The following is a 22,433-nucleotide window of genomic DNA, read 5'->3' as shown; positions in this document are numbered from 1 at the left end:
ATTATATAATCTAAAATGTATTAATATATAAAAAAAATATTAAAAAGTTTCACCATTGTACCATCTTTATCTTGTTATTCTTAATTTTAAATAGTTTTACATATTTAGTTTTATATAATTATAGATTTAGAGTATTGGAGGGAATTCCTTATTTTATATAGATTTGATTATTCTAATAATTTTACACATTAATTTGTTACATAAATAATTCATATCAATATTACATTAAAAATATCATATCCAGTTTTTCTATAATTTATTTTAATAATTAAATCTTTTAAACCATCTTTAGATATATTGTTTGTTTAATATACCTCTCAAACCTGTAGAACTTATTTCCATTACTTCTTTTATAAAGATGTTTATCGCCTTATAAAATTAATTTATCCCTTTAATTAAGAAAAACACATAATGATTGTAAAATGTCCTTTACACTATCATGAACATAGCTATCAATTTGGGAATTATACTTTTTCTTTAAATACTTAATAAAAAAAGGCTCGTACTCCACAATGGACCGAAGAAAATATTTTCGAATAAATAAGTTTAGGAAAAATAGAGATTGGCAATTGCAAACTTACAAATACATCACTACAGTGAATGTCAGTCTTGTAATCAAACTTGAGATGAATGCATAGACAATATTAGAAAAGAATCAATATGAGAAAACAGTTCCACAAGTCATAACAAATGTTATACATCAACAAGTTGTAAGGACAAAGCACAGCCCGAGTTTCCTCTTCCCTACCCCTGAAGTCCTGCTTCAACCACACAATTATATACTCCAAATTACTTCATGACCATAATATTCAGTTTGTTCCTTGCGTCTTATGTTGAGCAAAATCCATTCATGTTCTACTTTGCTTAACTTCCAACCTTGCACATCAGAATTTTATACACTCAAATTTAAAATGTTCATCAGGAAAGTAATGACTATCCTCAGTTTTCTCTTATCCCCTTTGAGGTCACTCCTGAAGGATACTAGGATCATCGTAAGAATTCAAGTTCATCTACCTAGGCTCAGGTGCCCTCATATTTATTTGGATATTTGAATCAGGGCTCCCAGCAATGAACATGTCAGAATGAGAAAAGGAATTCTCTAGTACTGTCGAATCATCATTGGGAATTAGTGAACTAGTGGTGCTGTGGAAGGAGGACCTTGCACTTGCGAGCCCTTTTGAGGATACAGTGCGGTCATTTTGACTTAGTCCACTGAAATTAAGGAATGGTTTTTGCTTTGGGGAGGGAATAGCGTAGTCTTTCTTGGTTAGCATCTGAACTACTTCAGACATGGATGGTCTGAGAGTAACAGTTGATTGTGTACAAAGAAGGCCAGTTTGGAGCGTATTTGATGCTTCTTCTACCGTAAGTTTACCGTGCAGAGCTGGATCAACGGATGCTGTTATATTATTTGTCTTGTAATTCTTCCAGACCTGAACAAGAGATAAAATGATCATGCTACTGGCTGCTAAGAAATTCACTAATAGCAATTACCAATAAGTTAAGGTGTGAGGGATAGTTAATCTTACGCTGTGGAGTAGTGAAGTTGACCCCGGTATGTGATCACTGTTCTTCTTACCACACACAATTTCAACAATTAGCACACCAAAAGCATAGATGTCTACTTTCTCTGTCAATTGTCCTTTGGAAACATATTCAGGAGCCATATATCCCCTGCCAAAAGCAGTTGACTTTAATATGCGACCAGACCAATTATGTGACACAAGTGATTTTTTTATTCGAAGTCATTAAAACTTTGTCGATTGCTAAATAACTAAGAGGTTGAGATTCCACAGAAACGTTTTTACAAGGATTTGCAGTTTTGAACATCGCATAGTCTGGATATCAACTATCAATGTAACTATTAAGAGTTATGTAACTAATTTCAGAATCCTCGTGTTTTTACACAAATTGAAATGAAAGAATTTTTTCTACTTACAGTGTCCTCGAATTTCCTGTGCTAAGATGAGATTTATTTCCAGTAACACTGCGAGCAAGACCAAAATCCGCTATTTTTGGATTCATATTCTCATCAAATAGAATGTTGCTGGACTTTATGTCTCTGTGAATAATCTTTGTTCCAGAGCCTTCATGAAGGTATGCTAGGCCCTCAGCTAACCCACATATGATTTGAAACCGTTGTTCCCAGTTCAGAGCATCTTCTGAGTCCTTACCTGCAAATTACAAGGGATATATATTCTCAATTTTGAAAAAAAGCACGTAGAAAGATACAAAAGGAGAATAAGATAACTTGTATATCTGTTCCTTCAATTCCCCCTTCAAAGCTAAATTGAATCTCTTGATATCAATTGTTGCTAGTCAGTAAACAATAACAAAGCTTAAACGCCAAGTCACCAATGAAAATCATGATTTTCCTCTATAGCTACTTGTAGCACTTTTAGTTAATTATAAGAGCTATTATAGTTCATAATGAAAATAACACCCCAAAATTCCTATAGACTAATCAAATGTATTCGATTAAGAATACACAAAACAGTTAAATAGACATGAACAAATGTCTCTCTGGCCAGTAAAAGAAGACATTCAAATCATGGTCAGTAAATAATTCAGAAAAAACACCAACTTCAACAACAATTGCTCAAACTGGACAACTCACTGAAAAGGACTTGATCAAGACTTCCACTGGGCACAAATTCATAAACCAACAGACTTTCAGGGCCTTCAATGCTGCACCCCAAAAGCTTTACCACATTCTTGTGTTGAATCCCATTAATCAAATTGACCTCATTGAAGAACCCCTCTGTCCATTGCCGTTTATTAAAAAACAATCGTTTAACAGCAACAGTCCCCCCAGAGGGGAGGGTTCCTTTGAACACGGAAGCAGCTTCCCCTTGGCCTAATTTGTTTGCGGGATCAAAATGATCTGTGGCCTTCTCGAGCAAATCGTACCTAAAACTGAAGCCAGCTACGGAGGAAAAATCAGGTGACACACCACCACTGTCCCTTACTGAAGAGAGTTAGATTTAGAACATTAGAGCATAGAAAAATACTAGACAAAAAAGTACAACCACAATGGCATTAAATGAACAAACATTACCTTTTCTACGTGACGACATTTTTTGGCAGCATATAAATGCAGCAAAGGCGATGAGTAAAATCCCTACGATCGCTGATAATACACATGCAACGATCATCCAAACACCAGGCCTTTCTTCTGAAAACATTTCAAGTTAAAAGTTACTTCGATTGTAAAAAATATATAAATACCAATGTCCTGTCGTAACTAGCCTGGTGTGGGGATGTATGCTTAAAGCATGGAGGGATAGGGTTTGATTATTCTAATTATATTAAAAGTTTATCTTCTTTATAATTTACAATTTAGAACAGAAAACTGAACGAAACAACCTTCAGTTTTCTATTCTCATTTGTATCCTTTATAATTATTCTTAAAATGTGAAGGAAACACTTGATCATCTTGACAAACTTAAATAATTGAAATGTAGAGTCTTGACCAAAACCACACATGAAAGTTGGTTCCTTTCCCAGCTAAGAAGAAGACAATTTGGTGCAAATTGTGTATAAACTATTAAAGTAATTCAAATGGTAAAGTTAATAGTCTGAAGGCAAGATTAGTCACCAAGATACACGTAGATATAAGTAATCAAATCTAGTGCATCACTTCAAATACAATTTATATATTTTAAGCTTGCTGCATATAAAATGTTCCTCCCTGGGGGAATGTTTGGATCATTGTTTGTACTAATTCAAGTTAATTTAAAATATTGTTTCTTGATAAAAGTGACATGGTTTTTTGAAATAATTGTAGTAGAAGTTAAAGACACAAAGGCTTAGTTACCTGTAGAATTATTGATGTTAGGTAGTGCAACGTCGTTGTAGAATTTGCGCGTTGAATACCTCAATATACAACCAGTGAATAGACCCCTACCCTCAACATTCGGCACACATTCCTGCACTTTCTTCGCCGCTTCTGTCAAGCATATCTTGCACCTCCCTTTGTTCAACGTCGACCAGCACTGCGCCAGGGCGAAAACCCCCTCCTCTCCGTCCACCGCGAACCCACGCTCTGCCGCCTCCTTCGTCACGTTCGACACCATCTCCGCCACCCGTTTGCCCCCGTCATCCCCCAGAGTCGGGGTCATGCAGATGCCGATGTCACGAGTGGGGTCCACGCTCTCGCGGATGAAGGAGTAGTTGTCGTATCGGAGGAAGCAGCCGTCGAGGTAGATTGTGCCAGCTGTCTTGGGCACGCACCGTGACAGCACCTGCCTCGCTTGGCTGAAACACTTGTAGCAGTCTGTGGACCTCAGGTCGCGCCGGCATTGGCCCAACGCGTACATAGGAGGCCCAGAACCCAGCAGCGTCTGCGCTCCCCACCCTCGCTCTTTAACCTGAAACGACAACGTGTCCATCAGGGCCATGAACCTGGACGCGCTGGACCCAGGGTTCTCAGAACCCCCGCACGTGAAACCCGTTTCGCGTATACCCGTGCCGGAGCAAACCGCACGTGGGATTAACAACGACGACGACAGCAACATTAGCCATAGGCAGGTAACAATAAGGTTTTCGGGAACGTTAAAAAATTGCACCATTGTTTTTCTTCTAATTAACGATTGCTCTGTTCTTTCCTTGTGTTTAAAATAGCGAGAATCAAACGAGTAATGATATGGTATTTGGCTTTGATGCATTGTTATGATTACTCCTTTGTTGCATTGTAGACATGTCTTTATCGTGGGGTTCCGCCGCGGAGGTAGATAGGGAGAGAGTATTCCCGATCTCGGTGTAGATAGTCTTCTTGATTAATTTCCTCAGAGGCATGATCCTTTTAGGTTTTTGTGATTTGCAGCGAGGTAGAAAGATTATATAAGAAGAGAAAAAAAACGTTGTGCATGCGGGGATTGTGATAAACGAAAGGAGAAATGAACTGGCTTGGGTTTTGGTTTTTCTTTATTTAGGGAGAGTGCTGCCTGGCTCTTTTCTCTCTCCATTGCACATCTTCAACTTACTCCACCTCCAAAACTAGTCGTTACAGACTATATAGTCCATCTATTAAAAGTGCCTCGTGTGAAAATTTTATGATCATTATTTAAGACAAATATTCATTATTTCGTTATAACTTACTAATTTCTACAAAAATTAAACTGACTCACCTAAAATTTCTTATGTTAACTATTTCTTTATTATTTATAAACCTCAAATTTCAAACATTACATGCAAAATCATAATTCAATTCCATTCTGCGCTTTAAAATATGAGGTTTATTAGAGGCTCAAACTTGTAAAGTTTTATTGTTTGGAAGATTGTTAGGCAAAACCCTTTTATAATTGACTATTGGATTTAATTTAAAATAAATGAGGCGTTTTTTGTTTTATCAGTTCTGTACTTTGTTATTGCAGCGGGGATGTTCGAGTGCTTGGCAAAGAGAATTTGACAATTTGTTTTATAGATCTATATGCATAGAAAAGTAGTCAAATCCTTCACTTTCAACTATTCTGCTTTCTAGCGTGGTGAGAGATGTAATATTTTATTAGACCATTTACACCACAAAAGTCTCGTAAGAAATTCTTATAGCATCTTATTCTTACAGTTTAATCAACAGAATATATAATCTTTAAATATCCCTTACAAATTTTACTTTAATACATTGAGATCTTATAAGAATGATTTTTGGACATTTATTTTTCTTGGTGTTATGAACATATGGTTTTTAATATTGAAAAATATTTTCTATCAAGACTTAAGATTCTATTATTAGATAGTTGTTTTCTAATGAAGGTTTCTAATGAATTGTGATTCTAAGTGTTGATAGGCTTCTTGAAAACTTCAATAGCATATATAACAATTTAAAATTATATGACAAATCATACAGTGATACATGCATCTATAAAAAAGTGCTAGATGGATACTGATCCGTGAAAAAAAATGTTTCAACGACTAATTTTTGTCGGTACTGGTTGAAAACACTGTGTTGAAGGTAACTTCCTTACTTTGATTGAATGGTAATGAAATGAGGTATGCATCGTTAATGAAATTTGCAAGTGCGAAAAGGCCAGGTAATGTTATTCGTCCTCGTTAATGAAATTCTCTACTTCATGATCACTGCCTAAAAATCAAAGAATAGGAGGAGGAATAAAAGTTAAGTAAATGAACTATAAGGGCAGATAACATTACCCTGCGTCCTGCGCTTCTGAATAATGTTTGAGCAAGCCTTTAAAGGGGAACACGGGATACAAATCAAAACTCACTCTCACTCTCTCATTGTCTGAGCACTGTCTTCACCAAAAAAAATGGCATTTACATATGGAATACGTGGCCCAGTTCATGATGATAGTCTCACACAAAATATATCATACTTTTGAAATTTGATTGCACGTCATCCACAACACCACATACGTCAATAGTCCTGTACAATAAGGTAAGTTACACATAACCAAAAAACCATAAATTCCTCTCCAATTCACAAACTCCCACAACCTTGTCTAATTGTTTTCACTACATATCTTAATTTAAAATATTTACGTAAAAATAGTAAAAAAAACTCACATTTTTCTATAAATATTTTTAATAAAGATTTAGCCACTAATATCATAATTGTATGATTGGATCTCCTAATACTATAATTGTGTAATTTTAATTCATCGATTAATTCTAATATTTAGTGCAAATAAAGTTAAATTGTAGTACTTGAGACTCAATTGGATATAAGAACTAGATCCAAGAGATTACAAGTGTAATTTTTTTTTTTCAAAACAGAGTCTTTAGTGTGAGTACCTGCTAATACTTGATCGTGTGTGTAGGTAGGCCTTGCACCTGACGGTATCCCAACTGTAAAATTCACAGAAAGAGTATGAAAACCCAACAAAGCATTTTTTTTTTCAAAAGAAATTAATGATTAATTAGCGAAAATGTTGATAAATGGGGGAACCTGAATCACAATTGGAGGTGGAATTGAAGTCCCCGCACATACAGACCTGTCTGATCCCGTCGGAACCATAGCCACAGGTGCCACCAGTGGCCTCACAGGCGCCACAGAACTCATCATTCCCCTGCACGGAGTACCTCACACGGATCCCATAGGACCACCCGCCTGGGCCATCAACCTTGAGCGGAGCGACGCTATAAGCACTGCTATACCCTTCACACTGAAGCTTGGTCAGGTTAATCTCCCTAATAGCCTGATAGGGAACGGCACAGCATTCAGGTGGGCCGGAGCCAAAGAAGGAGGCAGAGCCCAATCGCTTGTGGCCCATCATCTCCCAGGCGGGGCAGGAGAGGTACTCCTCGCAGCCCATGCCGGAGACGTTGCGGCAGGGGAGGTGTTTTCCGGGGAAGCCCTGGAAGAGAGGGGAGCGAGGGGAGCAGGCGATGAGCATGAAGACGTTGTCGGCGGCGGGGTTCATGTAAGGAGCACGCCAGGGTTCGACAGAGAAGCCGTTGCCTCGGGATCCGAGGACGAGGTTGTGGCAGGTGGACATGTGAGGTTCGTGAAGCGTGAGGGCCTGGTAGGCGTAGTCGATTTCGAGGACCCTGTAGGAGCCGGAGCTGACGTGGAACATGAGGACCTCGTTCATGCAGAAAAGGAGGTCACGGAAGCCAGGGTGGCCGCAGCCGTATTGTAGTGCGAAGGGGTAGTCTATGGTTATGTTGCCGCAGTATGAACGGCATGTGTTGGTGTGGCACCAACTTAGAGGGATTAAATATGCTGCCCAGAGAAACCACACTGCAAACACCACTGAACCCATGCCCCTCAATATTCACCACTCTCTACTCACTCACTGCTTCTTCCGTTACTTGATCATTTATTTTGGTGCTGAGGAATCTAGGTGAATTGTGTGGGGGTTTTCCTTCGCTTTATGTTGAGCTAGGGACCACGGTTAACTGTTGTTTTTATTTTAATGGAAGCTTTTCAATTTCTCCTTTCTTCCTCAACAATATACTCCTTCCTTTACAATCTTTATGAGGTTACTTATACAACAAACTATTATGCAGACAAAAATATGGGTTAAGATGCATACTCATACTAATAAAACAAAAAAGTTTATATCTTTGGGATGGTTGCTAAATAACTCCATCCTTAATTCATCACAGATTTAATCTCCCAACACCTTCTGTGTTTGTTTGTCTCAAGCTACATCTACTGAAATTTTGAAAATTAAAATTAAAAAAATAAAATAAAGACTAAAGCATATGGCTTCAAATTGAATTTAGTAAAAAGATAAATTTAAATTCAAGATGAGAATGAATGATGGTTCTTTAGTCACCTTTACTAAGGGTTTTGAAACAATGATGGATCTCATTTACTTCTTTTCCAAAATTATTTGCTGTCAGTAAAATTTCGGCCCCATACATAGACAAATAAAAATTGTTAATTTATATATATATATATATATATATATATATATATTTCTTCTTTAATATTTCTCTTTTAAATTTTCAGAACTTCTTTAAAAATAAAATCATGATACGGGCTCGAGTTGTAAGTAATACTAAAGTGTAAAGTCGTTTACGAGACTTGAAATTGAAGATTTTTGGCTTATCAGTCTTTTTCTTCTTCTTCAGAGTCTCGATTTTAAGCCATCAAGGGAAACTATTATTTTACTGAAAATTAAATATTTATTATACTTTTGTATTAGATGGATTAATGATACTCAAACAGTAAAAAAAAACACTTAATAATATATATTTGTGTTGGATGGGTGTTTAAATTTTAAAGGTGTTTATTTATTCTTTCTGGTGTAATAAATATCCTGATGGAATCAAAAATATTTCGGTTTCACTTTAAAATTAATGGGTGTTTCTATTTTTATCAACATTTTTCACTTGTTACCCGTTTGGGTCAGACTTTAAAATTTTAAAAATGTGTTAAAGTGTATTAACTTGATTTTTTTTTTTTTTATACAGTAAGTTTGGTTGTTTGGTTGGATTCCTATGTGTTTGCATGATTCTTTTCTTTTCTTTTCAAGAAAATAAATTGTCATTAAAATATGAGATTCCAAACTAATTGAAATAATATTTGATATTTTCATGCCGATAGAAAAATATTGATATTTTCTAGAGTGATATTTTTTATGAAAAAAGTAATTACAATTTTAAATAATACATATTCACGTTCGTTTTATCAGGTGATTTGAGGTATAGAATATTCACTATGTCTAGACTGGATTTTATTTTCAGAAAGGTTATTGAACATATAATATGATGTAAATTTTGAACACATCAGATAAGAAACTTAATAACTTTTATTAAAGTTGTGTTATTATCATTGATTTTGCTAAGAGGTTCATTTAAATATATATATATATATATATATATATATAATTAAATGTTAGATTTATTTAATTTTTTATGTAGTTAACTAATAAGGTCCATTTTTAGTTTGTTGAATATCCAGCTTATCTTTGATGGAAAATGATTTTTCAAACTTTAATGTTACATTTCTTTAAATATTTAAAATAACATATAATGAGATCCTTTCATTATATATAACTTTTTTACTATAATTACTCTTAAGGACAGTTATTTTCTTTTTGTATAAAACATATACCTTCTAATTTTCCTATAATTTTTTACATTCAATTTTTTTCTAATAAAATATATTTTAAATAATTTCTTTTATATTTTTTAGTTATAATATTTAATAATAATTCTAATTATTTTTAGAAATTTTAAAATACGAGGTTAATATAAACTTGACTATGAGTACCAATAGTATTAGATATTGAAAAAGTTCGTCATACTTCGTAATAATTATTTTCATTAATAATGTTTTTTCTCTATTCTTTCCTTGTTATTAACAATTTTTTGGACAACAAATTTATTTTAATAAAAACAAGTATTAAAATAAGTACAACAATTATAAAAAAAAGTCATATACTTCCATTACTAATAAATTTGTACTTAAAGTATTTACTTTTAATGAAATACTTAAAATAGATTAAATTAAAAAAAAATTGAAATATTGATCACTTAAAAAAGAAAAAGGAAATAAAACAAAAGGAATCAGTGTGCAGGGCGTGCAACCCTGTGTTAGTCTCGGGTAGTACCTAAATTTAAAGTTTCCACGACGGTGCAATTGTTTCATTCTGCTACCATTGGCACACACCGAATCGATTTTGTTGGAGATCGATTTCCCTTTCCCCTTTCGCCCTTTCGTTTTCGAATTCTCTTGAGTTGCCTAATTTTTCGCCAATCAAACAGTTTGTAGTACTTCCATTTCCATTCTGTTGATTTTGCCGTGCCTCTGATCATGGAAGTCCCTGACAGTGCCGAATCCACCGATCCTAAAGTACAAAACTCCTCTATGCTACTCTCTTTTTTTTCGTTTTTATTTTAACTAAGAATTTTGTTGCATTGTTTGGTGTGTGGATGGATAGTAGTGTGCAACTGATTTGAATAACGAACCCTAGAATTTTTCTCTTTATAGGATAGTGGCGCAACTTATAAATTTTGTAACTGCAATGACTTGGTTCGTTTTGGGCTCAATTGACAGCTGACTTGAACAGAAAGAGAATTTGTATTCTTAAACATCTCTATGAAACGATGATCAAGCCTGTACACTTATTAATAGTGACGAGTATTAGAATGATTTACTTAATAGAATTCCATTATCTGTCAATATAGAACAAAAGAAAATATGTCTAATCTAGAGTTGCAATGTTGGAATGGATAATATTTTGCTTTTCCCATTTCTAGGTGTTTTTTAGTCTGACCTTAGATGTGTAGTGATGCATTATAAGTTTCTCTCTGAAGAAAATAAATTAGGTATCTGTTATGATTTATGAGGTGGAGAGCCGTGAATCTCTTGACCAAGTTTTAAAATGTAACGAAAATCACTTTTAGAATTCTGTAGATCAGAGGCTTCTCAATTCTAATAACTGTTGAGTAAATTAATGAGTGTATCCAGAAATTTGGCCATGTCATATAATTCATAATGTATTGAATTTTATGTTGTTGACCTTGCACTCATTTATTGAGAAAACATTCTGTTTTCCTCCTGGATTTTGAAAAATGTTGCTATCAAGTGTGTGCTGGACTTTACCATACTGAATTCGTTTAACTTTATTGCTATGCTAATACTTGCCTTAATCAGAATTCTCCAAGACTAGCTGGAACAGTCAACTGGGGTACAGCCACTGTCATTGGAGTATTTGCAGGCATGTTATATGGTGGTAGCAAGGAGGCAGCTGCTTCTGTTGTAAGTATATGAGTAAAAATATGCTTCAAAACCCTGTTTCATATTGTATTTTCAAAGTCTATTATGCTCAACTCATAAAAGGTCATTGAAAGTAAAGACAAGAGTACAAGTAAAGATCATTTTCTTTAACCAATCAAAGGGCATATTCTGTGATTTGGTGTGAGTTTGATTTGGTTTTCTTACTGTTAGACATGTCCATGATGAGTCAAGTATTTCATAGTTATTTATTTACACTGTGGTTCCCAAGAATTAATATTCCTTGTGAAAGTACTTAGGTCTTCGGTAGAAGAAGAATGTACAATAAAGCAGAAGACTATAATCTCTCCATTACAAAATGAGTACAATTGGTTTAAAACAATATTTCATGTTGTCTATTCTATAACAGAAACAAAGATAAGTAAACTAGACTTTTTGACTAATGCACACTGTTCATTAAGATTTTCCCAGAATGGTAACATAAGAATGTAGTTGCAAACCCATTACGTGGATACTACTATAAAGATATCAAAAGGATTGCCATAAACCATACACAGATGATCTGCTATAATATAATTTTTTTCTTAATCCTCGTGTAGTTTAAGACCCTTAACTAAGGACTACATGAATTGTTTTGATTTGGCAAGTTGTTAAAACTGTTGACTATAAACTGTTATGTTGTATTTGCTCATTTACTGTGTTGTCCTCTTTCTGCTTCTGTCCCTCCCCTCCTCATGCGCCTTCAGTTTGAAACTACTCTTTTTCTTAGAAAAGGATAACTAAGACAGCACATTTTTCCAATCATATGTTTGAGGATTTTCTAATTATTCATGTCATCTAGTGTTTGGATAGGGCCAGTAGCACACTTGGGTTAAGGTACTGTTTAGATAAGTTTGTCATAGCACTTATAAGAAAAGAAAATAAGAAGGAAAAAGAAAATAACTTTCCATTAGCTAAGACTAAATTTTATAATTATTCATGTCTTCTAGTCTGAATTTTCATTTGGGTTTAGTCCATAAGCCCTTATAGGAGAAAAATATTGGAAGAGGAAAAGAAATTAGCTTCCATATGCTAAAATTAGTTTATACATAAACTAATTTATAAAAACTCTCATATTGACTTATCTAAAAACTAGCTTATTCATAAGTTAATTTAGCTTAGGAAAGAAACTTATTTTTTTTCCTTATTTTCTTCTTCCATAAGAGAAGTTTATTAGACAATGCCTAATTATAATTTTTACTCTTTGCAAATGGGCAATGTTCACTTTTAGACCTTCAAGAAATAATTGTCTTTTGGATCACTCATTTATATAAATGTGTCATTTATGGTTCCTATTTCCCTAGACAAGGGACAAAAAAGAGTTGATGTAATGTGAAACACAACGATCACACATGACACATTTTCAGAAATGAAAAACCAAAAGGTAACTATTTTTGTAAGGGCCTGAACTGAACATGTCTTTATTTATAGGGACTAAAAATATATCTAAACCTTTTAATTAGTTTTGCTATTTGTATGAACTGCACATTTTAGTTGTTTTCTATGCACTGTATTGTTGTTTAGATAAGGAGAGTAACTATCATTGTTTCAAAATGTCTTTCTGAAGAAGACTGAACAAATACTAATTATCCTGACTCTTGACCGAAAGAAGATTGATAGAAATTGTTAGAGCTTGTACATTATTTAGAAATATGACTAGAATGAAAATATATTGGTGGGCTTATTAGGTCATCTTCTATTACACTGCTATGATGTCTGTCCACTTGAGATGTTTAGTTCTTGGTTTGAAGGGTATATATTGAAGATCCCCCAATGGAGTTTGTTAGCGATCTCAAATTGTTTTAGATTTACATCTTAATGCAACAAAAACCATTCTCAGCCCTCAAACATTGGTTTACATATGGAAAGATTTTTTACAAGCATGCTGCTGACATTTATCTTTTTGTATAGCCAATCATAGTTTGTTTGTTTTTTGCCAAACATGTTATTGTAAACATTTTTTGTCTAGATTATCCCAATTAAATGTGGCAGTCATAAGGAATTTCACATGTGTTGCTAGAGCAAGGATGCAGAAGTTATGTTGAAACTTGGGAGCACTGAAGATAAACGCGAGCAATATCGATTGATGAGAGATGCAATGGAGAAACGATTCCTTAGAGTTACAAGGGGCTCAATAGTGGGAGGGATACGCCTTGGAATGTTTACTGCTGCGTTTTACAGCATGCAAAATCTGCTTGCAGAGAAGAGAGGTGTTCATGATGTTTTTAATGTTGTTGGAGCTGGATCCGCAACTGCTTCAGCTTTTGGTTTAATCAGTAAGAAATCATGCACTCACTGTACTTGATATATTGTTACTTAATATGATGACAAAAGTTAACTGTCCTAGATTTTTATCCTACTCTCATTAGGTTGAAAATCTTAGATAATGTACAAAATGGTCAGACCACAAAATTAGTGTGCTAATATATTGTATCCTGATTTGTTTAAGTGCCTGGATCACTACGTTGGCGAGCAAGGAATATGGCGCTAGGGTCGGTGCTGGGAGCAGCATTTTGCTTTCCTCTTGGTAATATTGGTTGTTATTATTTGTTTGGTAGTTTCGTTAGTGAGTAAAAGGAGAGGAAGCAAATTCATTATTCAATTGCTTATCTGAATTGTGGATGTGGGCTAGTTACTGAATTTTTTTCCCGCTAATTCTCTGGCAGGTTGGATCCATCTGAAGCTGGTACAAATGGCTACTGAAGCAAGTCCACCTCCAGGTCAGAGAGAAGTTAAGAGTGGGGTTAGTGCTGCAATTGAGAGGCTTGAAGGAAATTTAAGTAAATGAAATGCTACTGTTAGGTGTGGCACCCCTTCACGGCCAGCACGCTCTAGCATTTTTATTCATGGAAGAGGGGTCATTTTGCGTTAAGGAATGACGTCAATGCCCTTTTATTGAAAGAAGTGCTAATTCGATAATTTAGTTGAACCTGTTACTCAAGATTTTTCATGAGATTCAGCTATGATACTTCCGGTCTAGGTTAAAAGTAGTAAGCATATTTTTAAAGTGATTTGGATTTCAATTATTCTAGTAGCCCAAAGGCAAGAAAAATAACATTTTAACAGTAGTAATGAGTAAACTTGTACAGACAGTCTATGCCAGACATTCCGAGTAAAGTTGAGATCCATAAAAGAACAGATTGGGCTACTTGTCCACTTAACATATCTGGATTACAGGTATGAAAGAAGTTTTTTACTTCCTGCACCCCATATTTGTAAGGAATGACTGAATTGTGTTGTTCATTTCTCTCTCGCTGCACCCACCACCACTGCTGCATCATTAATGTCAGGTCTTCGGACCTTCTACTAAGCCACTCCAGCTTAGTGACTTGGGAGGACATTACAAAATAAAGGGTTTTTCTTCCCGTCTAAAATATAAATATATTTGGATTTTATAATTGGGAAAAGGATAAAATCCAAATTTTCCAAAATTTTATAAATCCAAAATTTGATATTCTTAATTCTGTAATCCAAAATATTTCTAGATTCATCAAATTGAAAAGAAAAAAAAACATGGCTTCAATAGGGGTAATTTTGGGATTTACAAAAATTATGGGATGAAGGAAGAAATTCCAACAGAAGAAACAAGAATGAGAGCCAATTCTGTATTCAATTTGAAAAGGGTATAGGTTAAAACCTTCGTAAGACCTCTGCTCTCATGTCATCTTTTACACTGCAGTATCCAGTTGCTATAGGATTTTGGGGACTGCCTTGGAAAAAGTTGTATGTTTCAAATATATTATAAGCATATTCTTCTTCATCATTTTTTATCACCTGTTTAATTCCTTTTATGGATAGTAATAATCTGTCAAAACTCGAGTGCCTTTCAACGTTTTTTCATTCTCCTGGTTCATGTCTACTTTTAAAAATAATTCAAAACCCGTTACTCTTACATCGGAACATACATTCGTTAATTGAAAGTCGAGTCTTTTAAATCCCTTTTCCATTTCTTTCTAACCAAACATTTTTCAGGCATTGATTCTCGAAATTCATCATGCTTTTTTATGTTTTTTTATGTTTACAACGAAAAAATAAAAACTAACTGAACCCCTTTTCAAAGCTTTGCAAGTGGAAACATATAAAGAAGATTTTTTTATTTCAAAGTGTCTTTAAGAAACTCAACTCCTGCACAAGAGAAAGCATCAAAAAACAGTTTTCTTCTGTCCTGATCTAGAAATCTAAGGTTCAACTATAAGCCATTAGCAAGGTAAAACAATACAACATATCAGCTATGAATATAAAAAAAAAATACAAAATATAGCACAAATAAATAAGCGCTGCTACAAACTTGAAACAATAACGGGAAAGCAAATAACCAAGTAACCTATCAATGATTTGATATTTAACCTAGAATTCAAGGAACAGCGAAAACAATAAACTATAAGCATTTAAGAGACTCTCATCTGCCACTGCAGCACAGGTAATGAATGGCTTCACTCATTTATCATGGTTGACTCCAAAAAATCCTCTTCCACATCTATTTACCTCGTGTTTTGTCACGGGCTCCTTCTTCAACTTGTTAGTCTTGCAGCGTCTATAAACAATATAAAATTTCACATTGTTCCTTACCCTGCAAAGATCGAGGGAGACTTAAGGTAAAGCTACCATGTCTTTGGAATAATTGTTTGGACACTACTCAATACAGAGATCAGTAAAACATTGTTCAGACAGGTTTTAATTTGGAAGGAATTGAGACTGCAATCTAAAACCGGTTTAATCTATCCTGCTGAATACATGCCTAAACCCCAAACCCCAAACCATGCCTACCTAAAACTTTAATATTCCACAGGATTTGGTAGGAATCATGACAGAGAAAGAAAAAAAAAAAAGCCATTGCATAGTTATGGTTTTGTTTCCTAAGCATAATGAGGTTAGTAACAAAAAATTGACTTTGTTGGCAAAGAAATAAACATTTTTAAACCTGGTATAAAAAAGACAGATAAAAAATTACCTTTAACTGGACTATGAATTGCACCTTCTTGTGCCTTCTTTTTTGTCTTTTTTACTGCCTCATCTGTAACCATAAAATTCGTTAATTAATAATGAAAAACATTAGAAGATATTTTTTGTGCTGATACAAGAAAATGATGGGTAGCTTTCCTTCTAGAACAGTCATATGCATACAGTGCAAAACTTTGCAAAGACAGTTAATATGTATTGAACACCATAATCACTATGTTGTCATATGCCAGTCACAAGGAAGATACTTTTATTACATAACCTATGATACCTTTAAATTTTCTTTTCTTGTTAGCTCTCCTTCTTTTCCTTTCTGCCTGCGTAAGCTCCACTTCTTCCTTAATATCACCCTTGCCATCAAACACCTCTTCTGGAGCCAACATAGCAGCATCTGAAACAGCCACAGGAGCAATCTACACATGGAAGGCATAATACATTGTCAGACTGATAAATGTAAGAAACACAAGCAGAAATAACTGATAAAAAAAATAGTTGTTTACTTCTTCCATTGCCAGAGCAGGAACATTAGCTTGAATAGACATGTCCTCTATAACCTGTCCATTTCAATCCAAGGCAAAATAAGAAGAAATCTCAAGTCAAGTATATATAGTCTATCAAGAGATAATGAGAACGTTGGTGTCATACAGGTTTTGGGGCAAAGTTAAAATGAGATAGGGCATCCAGCTTCAGACAGAGTCTCTTAAACAGCATGCTAGCCTGATAACGAGTACAAGGTACAAGATTCAATGTATAATAATGAAATATAAAAAGGGTGGATACACAACCTGATACAATGAGCCAGTTTTGTATAATGCATGAGGAAATCAAGCACATAACAAATGAGAAAGAGATTAAATAGTAATTTAAACAGAAACAAAGTAAGACAATCAAGACTTGCACCTCATTCTTTTGTTCATCTTTAAAAGACAATGGAGCAGATGTGGGGTCTGTCTTCTGAACATATTCTTGCTGTCAACAATTAAAAAGAAATATTTGAGGTACATCACAAGGATGAAATGTAAAAAACCTTAATTAGTCAAAGGTTTCCAGTGTTGCAGAACATTTGCTTGAGATACGAACCTCATAAATTTCTGCGAGACCCTGTTTGCTTTTATTGTCATCCTGAATTCATAACAGAAATGAAATTACTTGTACAACTTACATACAGATAGAGCTAAAAAAATGGTGATTGAACTCTAAAATCTATTTCAGTAAAATAAGCCTTACCAACTCTTTAACTTCCCGAGGCACTTTAGATGGCAATTTAGAAAGCCTTTGAACATCATTAAAAAGCCCCTATAATAAACACAAGTGTACATTAGAAACAACATAAAGTTATGTAGTCTCATCTCATGTATTACTTGGTAGTAATTATATAATCAGCTTAACACAGCCAACTTTTCACAGAAATTGTACATGCTGCCATCTATATATCAGCTTCCACTCATGTAAATGACATGATGAATTTACTAGACGTCCAAACCATATCAGTTCACCATATTAAGTTACCTCAATAATCCTTTTCTTGATCATATCCTCAATTGAAGCTGTAACTTCCTCAGTGATTACAGGAGCAGGCCTCACATTGTGCTCAAAGTCTAGATCAACTTCCAATGCACTATTTTTGGGTCTCTTTGCTGCAGTTACCTGTAACAAAATCATCAATCAATAATCAAATACCAGATTGGCAAAAAGCTAGCAAATCCAACCCACAAAATAATCAGATAAAAAAAATGAGTAAGGGACTAATGTATTACCTCACCCTGCATAGTCCATGTTTTTGGATCTATGTTAGCTTTCTCCATCTGCTCTATCTTGGATTGAATTTTTTCCAGCTGCTTTTCGTGGGCAGATGCAGTCCCTTTCTTCTACACATGTGTAATAAAATAAAAATAAGAAACTGATAAAGCTGTTTACAATAAATAGTAAATATAATATACATATATATATATAGAGAGAGAGATAGACCTCATTGTCAAATTCCATGTCATCCTCATCTTCGGAATATTTAGATTCCCGAAGTACTTGAGCTTTTCTTTTTGAGCCCCTTTCCTTTTTACCTCCAAAGAAGTCTTCATACCTGATGGCAACAGTTGAAAAAAATGAACCCCACATACAGATATGGTAAAATACAACTAAAGTAGAAATAAATTATGCAAGGAGCAATACAATTAAAAAGAAGTATCCAGACAATTGCATAACATGAGTGGTGAGAACTGGAACTTAATAATTAAGCAAATACACCAAAACAAACAAACCACAGAATAATTAAATAATGGTAAATAAATATTGTAAAACTTAAAGAGAGAGGAAAGATCACTTGGCCAACTTCATTTGACCAGAGAAAACTATAGAGGAAATCCAAAACCAAAGGAATTACTATTGAAAAAAAAAATAGAAAATGTATTTTGATTCTAGAAAAACTTTAAGCATAAATGGCATACAGTGAGATGACACGTTTTTCCTTCAGTTTCTTCAAGATGCAAAAGGTCCCACTCTGAATTTTCATTACTCCTTTATTTTAACGATCAGGCTAATATCCACCCAATCAATTCTTTCTATTGGGTCCTCTATTGGTCTTCTTCTCAAATTGACCAAATTAGGAGTAACCACCATCTTCCATGGGTGTTACCTCCTAAATTCTCACTAATATATTTGTTCCTTATTATCTAGTGTTGTACGCCTATTCTAACATCCTCATCTCTGCAACTACAACTAAGAGCAGATACAGATCTACACCAACATGTCCTAGAGACATATGCCACCTCAATCACACATTAATTTTTAAATTATATATACAATCTTTTATAGGTATATATGTATCTCAGCCTATTGTTTTTCATACTGCTTGCATAATATAATTAATGAGAACAACAATACAGAATAGTAATTATGAACCAAAACCAGACTTTCTCCATCAGAATGTTTCTTTTTCAATGTAAATATAATAATTTTAAACACAATTACTTATGAGTCACCATTGTTCATAGTCGGCTTGCTCCCACCACTTCCTAAAATTCCCAGACTGTAATTATTTGAGCACTTACTTTTCTTTTGCCTGTCAGCTTGTGTTACACACTGAAAATTCAGTACCATAAAGCATAGTTGGTCTTATGTCTATGCAGTAAAACCCAAAGCATTCCTCCATTTCATCTACCAAGTTTGGATCACAATCGTACTATTTAAGTTTCCCTCCATCAATTCATAATTTTGTGTGTTAATTTCAAGATACCCAAAATGTGCTACTTGCAGCATGGTATGCTTTCTAATTTTCACCTCCAAGCCATCATTATCATGCAATGTCCATGTTTTATTAATGATACATTTTTCTTACAGTAAATTAAGTAAGGGAATTGATGGAAAAGGAAATAGGATGTGTATACAACCACAGCTTGGAAACAATGAAAGCAAAACAAATAACTATTGAGTTAAATAGATGGTGAAGCTTTGATGCAGAGGAGAACCATGTCCTGGAAGTCCGAAAATAGGAATTTCACGTCGACCTTCACCTACAAATAGGAATTTCAAGTTTCTGGTGGGAAAGAGGGGAAGAGAGAACAAAGAAGGATAAAGAGGATAGAGGAAAGGAGAAGAGAAACAGAGAGAACAAAGAACTGGACACTGCACTTCTCTTATTATCATTCAGTCTGTCAACAGTCCTACCTTATTTATAGTTAACTACTCAACAGCCATAAAATCCTAGCTAACAGCAGCAGACTAACTAACTAATTAATTAACATTCTTTTCTTATTATATATCTCATGAATAGAAGAAAACACAACACTGATGATGTCAAGGGCAACAGCCAGAGTCTTCACTTAGTATGGGTACGTGAGACTCATACAGATAAATACCAGAAATAGGAAAAGGAGAACTGCAAAACTAGCTTAACATTTTTTTTTTGTTCGATGAAGAGCAAGTGGTTTGGAATAGGGGCTGCTCTCTCTCCCCTCCCTCTCCCATGTTTGGAAATAATATCAAAAGAATAAAATAAAATAAGTTAAGACATTGCATATCAGGTTGTCAAGTGACAAGTGTTAAACATTCAAATCACAATTCTATATGTACTATCATATGCCTAGACCTCCTGGTGGTATTGTTATTCGCATCTCTCCACAAAGTTTTACCCAAGAACAAGACATACACGTGATATATAAAGATATTTGTGGAACATAGATAGTCAAGCAGAGAAATTATGGACTAGTGATAATTTTTATAACCAATAACTTGAGTTGTAATCTTAAAATGGATGAAGATCCTTTTATTCTAGTGGGAGCACAATAATAAACACCTTGCACTTTCCATGTTCTCTGCTTCTTCATCTACATCATCTTCGTCACCAGACCCAAAATCACCATCCTAGATAAATATAATCAGAATGGGTCACAAACCAAATAATTAATAAACAACCAAATAACAACTTAACAAGCACTGAACATTATCAATACGGATTTCACAGGCAATTTAGAAGAAAAGAAAAACATTAAAAAAGCAACATATATCACTATTAAAAAAAAATCAACAAAAACAAACAAGACCCCATCATACCTCACACAAACCCTAACGGCAATACCAATTATTCGAATCTTAAAATTGACATGAACTACCTAAAACAACTGTCCCAGGTCATGATCATGTTCCAAAAACCCCAAAAAAGACTAATGAAAACCAAATTAAGCAAAGAGCACGCTTACCTCATCACTTTCCTCGTCATCATCTTCCTCCTCACCTTCTCTGTCTGCCTCACCATTCTCAAAATCCTCTTCCTCCTTATCTAAGTACTTCGCCAATTCATCTATTTTCAAGAATTTATCCTCAATGCCACCGCCATCTTCATTCTCCTCTTCCTCTTCTTCTTCTTCTTCTACTTCATCTTCCTCTTCCACTTCCATTCTTTCTTCTTCTCCCTCCTTTCCTTCGTCCTCGTCTCCTTCCTCTTCCTCTTCCTCATCCAACTCCTCGTCAAAACCGTCACTATCTCCCTCCCACTCGTCTCTACTATTTTGCTCCACCTTGCTCCCACTCTTCGAAGGAACCTTCAGCTGGGAAATCTCTTCAGGATTTTCAGACAGCTGCTTCAAGCGGCGGCGCAGGGTGGATAACAGAGGCTGTGATTGGAGGTCGATTTGTTGCCATATCTGTTCGGCATCGAAACCTTCCACGAGGAGTTGGTCCAATGGCGATTTAGGGGAAAATGGTTGGAGGGTAGAAAACAAGTATTGGGACGCCGTACGAGCAGCTTCCGACAGCTCCACGTTCGGCGCCAGCCATGAGGGCGGATCCGTCGCTTTCAGGCGCCTTAGGGCTTCGACGCCAGCGTCACTCGCGTTCGCCATTGTTGGGTGCACTGTGACTCTGTTCTGCGGTGATGAAAGGGTTTAGTTTAGGGTTTTAGCACAACGAAAATTTGACAAGGACTAAAAATGTGCGCTTTTTTGGACCTAATAAATAAATAAATTCGATTAATTATTGGAAAATACTTTTTACACACAAATTAGAAATTTTGAGTATGTTATGATTAGATTTAGATTGCGATTTCGATATGTATAAAAAATCATTATATATTGGCAATATTTTTTTTTCTGCACTCATCATACAATATTTAATGTTATTATTTTAATAATTTTTTTATCATTTAATTATAATTTTATTTTTTATTAAAATTGTTACATAAAAAAATTTGTATACGGTTGTAAAATTGTCACTAATGGATGTATCGCATTTTTTATTTTTATTATTAATGTGTATTTGCATTTTTATTGTTATTATGTATTTAATTTTTTATTTCTATTATGTATCTGCATTTTTTTGTTTTTATGTTAAATATTAAAATTCTAATAAACAATGTTATAAAACACACTTTTAGTATTGAACGAAACACTAGGGATGGTGGTGCTGTTGAATCTTTATTGTATTGAAGATTGTATGGGCAAAATAAAATCGGAGAACATAATAGATATCTTTTAATTTTAAAAATAGATAATAAAATCAGTTTAAATCAACGTACTCATCCCTCTTCACTCTGTGCACATCTAACAACCACTAAGTGATAATAAAAAAAATGGAAAAAATATGCTTTTATTAACTTTTAAAATTACAAAATAATCAAAATAAATTAACAATAATATAATAAAATAAATATAGAAGGATATTTATAAACTAATTTGAAGTAGCAAGCATAAAATAGATCATTAATATTAACTAAAATATAAATAACATTAAAAATAAGATATAATAAAATTCAATAATAAATAATAGATATCTTTAATTTTAAAAATAGATAATA

The 22,433-nt window shown here is 34.3% G+C and overlaps 4 protein-coding genes across 4 annotated transcripts; 1 reads left to right on the top strand and 3 right to left on the bottom strand.

The window, feature by feature from the left end:
• Positions 1-562: 562 nt before the first annotated feature.
• Positions 563-4,810, bottom strand: LOC137807881 (cysteine-rich receptor-like protein kinase 1). The gene is made up of 6 exons (XM_068608716.1): positions 3,818-4,810; positions 3,059-3,175; positions 2,618-2,968; positions 1,940-2,174; positions 1,530-1,674; positions 563-1,433 (listed from the first exon to the last, which is right to left on the bottom strand). The coding sequence occupies exons 1-6, from the start codon at positions 4,665-4,667 to the stop codon at positions 1,011-1,013; spliced, it is 2,121 nt and encodes a 706-aa protein (XP_068464817.1). The 5' UTR covers positions 4,668-4,810; the 3' UTR covers positions 563-1,010.
• Positions 4,811-6,005: 1,195 nt separating this feature from the next.
• On the bottom strand, positions 6,006-7,808 carry LOC137807880 (uncharacterized). The gene is made up of 3 exons (XM_068608715.1): positions 6,905-7,808; positions 6,751-6,804; positions 6,006-6,382 (listed from the first exon to the last, which is right to left on the bottom strand). Exons 1-3 carry the CDS (start codon positions 7,719-7,721, stop codon positions 6,327-6,329), a joined length of 927 nt encoding a protein of 308 aa, XP_068464816.1. The 5' UTR covers positions 7,722-7,808; the 3' UTR covers positions 6,006-6,326.
• Positions 7,809-9,958: 2,150 nt separating this feature from the next.
• Positions 9,959-14,431, top strand: LOC137807885 (uncharacterized). Its single transcript, XM_068608719.1, has 5 exons — positions 9,959-10,264; positions 11,069-11,173; positions 13,209-13,464; positions 13,638-13,715; positions 13,855-14,431. The coding sequence occupies exons 1-5, from the start codon at positions 10,226-10,228 to the stop codon at positions 13,974-13,976; spliced, it is 600 nt and encodes a 199-aa protein (XP_068464820.1). The 5' UTR covers positions 9,959-10,225; the 3' UTR covers positions 13,977-14,431.
• Positions 14,432-15,265: 834 nt separating this feature from the next.
• Positions 15,266-21,576, bottom strand: LOC137807884 (M phase phosphoprotein 10). Its single transcript, XM_068608718.1, has 13 exons — positions 20,842-21,576; positions 20,439-20,506; positions 18,116-18,227; positions 17,905-18,015; positions 17,657-17,794; positions 17,375-17,443; positions 17,228-17,269; positions 17,048-17,116; positions 16,793-16,864; positions 16,648-16,701; positions 16,419-16,560; positions 16,140-16,202; positions 15,266-15,758 (listed from the first exon to the last, which is right to left on the bottom strand). The coding sequence occupies exons 1-13, from the start codon at positions 21,481-21,483 to the stop codon at positions 15,754-15,756; spliced, it is 1,587 nt and encodes a 528-aa protein (XP_068464819.1). The 5' UTR covers positions 21,484-21,576; the 3' UTR covers positions 15,266-15,753.
• Between the last annotated feature and the right edge of the window lie 857 nt (positions 21,577-22,433).

Source organism: Phaseolus vulgaris, chromosome 3 (genome assembly GCF_000499845.2).
Source record: "Phaseolus vulgaris cultivar G19833 chromosome 3, P. vulgaris v2.0, whole genome shotgun sequence".
NCBI lineage: Eukaryota > Viridiplantae > Streptophyta > Magnoliopsida > Fabales > Fabaceae > Phaseolus > Phaseolus vulgaris.
Note: the sequence above shows the minus strand (reverse complement) of the source record. Positions and strands in the feature narration are given on the sequence as shown.

Coding starts and splice junctions, on each gene's coding strand:
- LOC137807881 (XM_068608716.1), bottom strand. CDS start 4,667: ATGCATCAAAGCCAAATACCATATCATTACTCGTTTGATTCTCGCTAT. Junction 3,176..3,817: donor TAACATCAATAATTCTACAG/GTAACTAAGCCT, acceptor AAATGTTTTCAG/AAGAAAGGCCTGGTGTTTGG. Junction 1,434..1,529: donor CAACTTCACTACTCCACAGC/GTAAGATTAACT, acceptor TCTCTTGTTCAG/GTCTGGAAGAATTACAAGAC.
- LOC137807880 (XM_068608715.1), bottom strand. CDS start 7,721: ATGGGTTCAGTGGTGTTTGCAGTGTGGTTTCTCTGGGCAGCATATTTA. Junction 6,805..6,904: donor CACCTCCAATTGTGATTCAG/GTTCCCCCATTT, acceptor TGAATTTTACAG/TTGGGATACCGTCAGGTGCA. Junction 6,383..6,750: donor ACACGATCAAGTATTAGCAG/GTACTCACACTA, acceptor CTTATTGTACAG/GACTATTGACGTATGTGGTG.
- LOC137807885 (XM_068608719.1), top strand. CDS start 10,226: ATGGAAGTCCCTGACAGTGCCGAATCCACCGATCCTAAA. Junction 11,174..13,208: donor AGGAGGCAGCTGCTTCTGTT/GTAAGTATATGA, acceptor ATGTGTTGCTAG/AGCAAGGATGCAGAAGTTAT. Junction 13,716..13,854: donor AGCATTTTGCTTTCCTCTTG/GTAATATTGGTT, acceptor ATTCTCTGGCAG/GTTGGATCCATCTGAAGCTG.
- LOC137807884 (XM_068608718.1), bottom strand. CDS start 21,483: ATGGCGAACGCGAGTGACGCTGGCGTCGAAGCCCTAAGGCGCCTGAAA. Junction 17,444..17,656: donor TCAAGAAAAGGATTATTGAG/GTAACTTAATAT, acceptor TGTTTATTATAG/GGGCTTTTTAATGATGTTCA. Junction 16,203..16,418: donor CAAGAAAAGAAAATTTAAAG/GTATCATAGGTT, acceptor TTATGGTTACAG/ATGAGGCAGTAAAAAAGACA.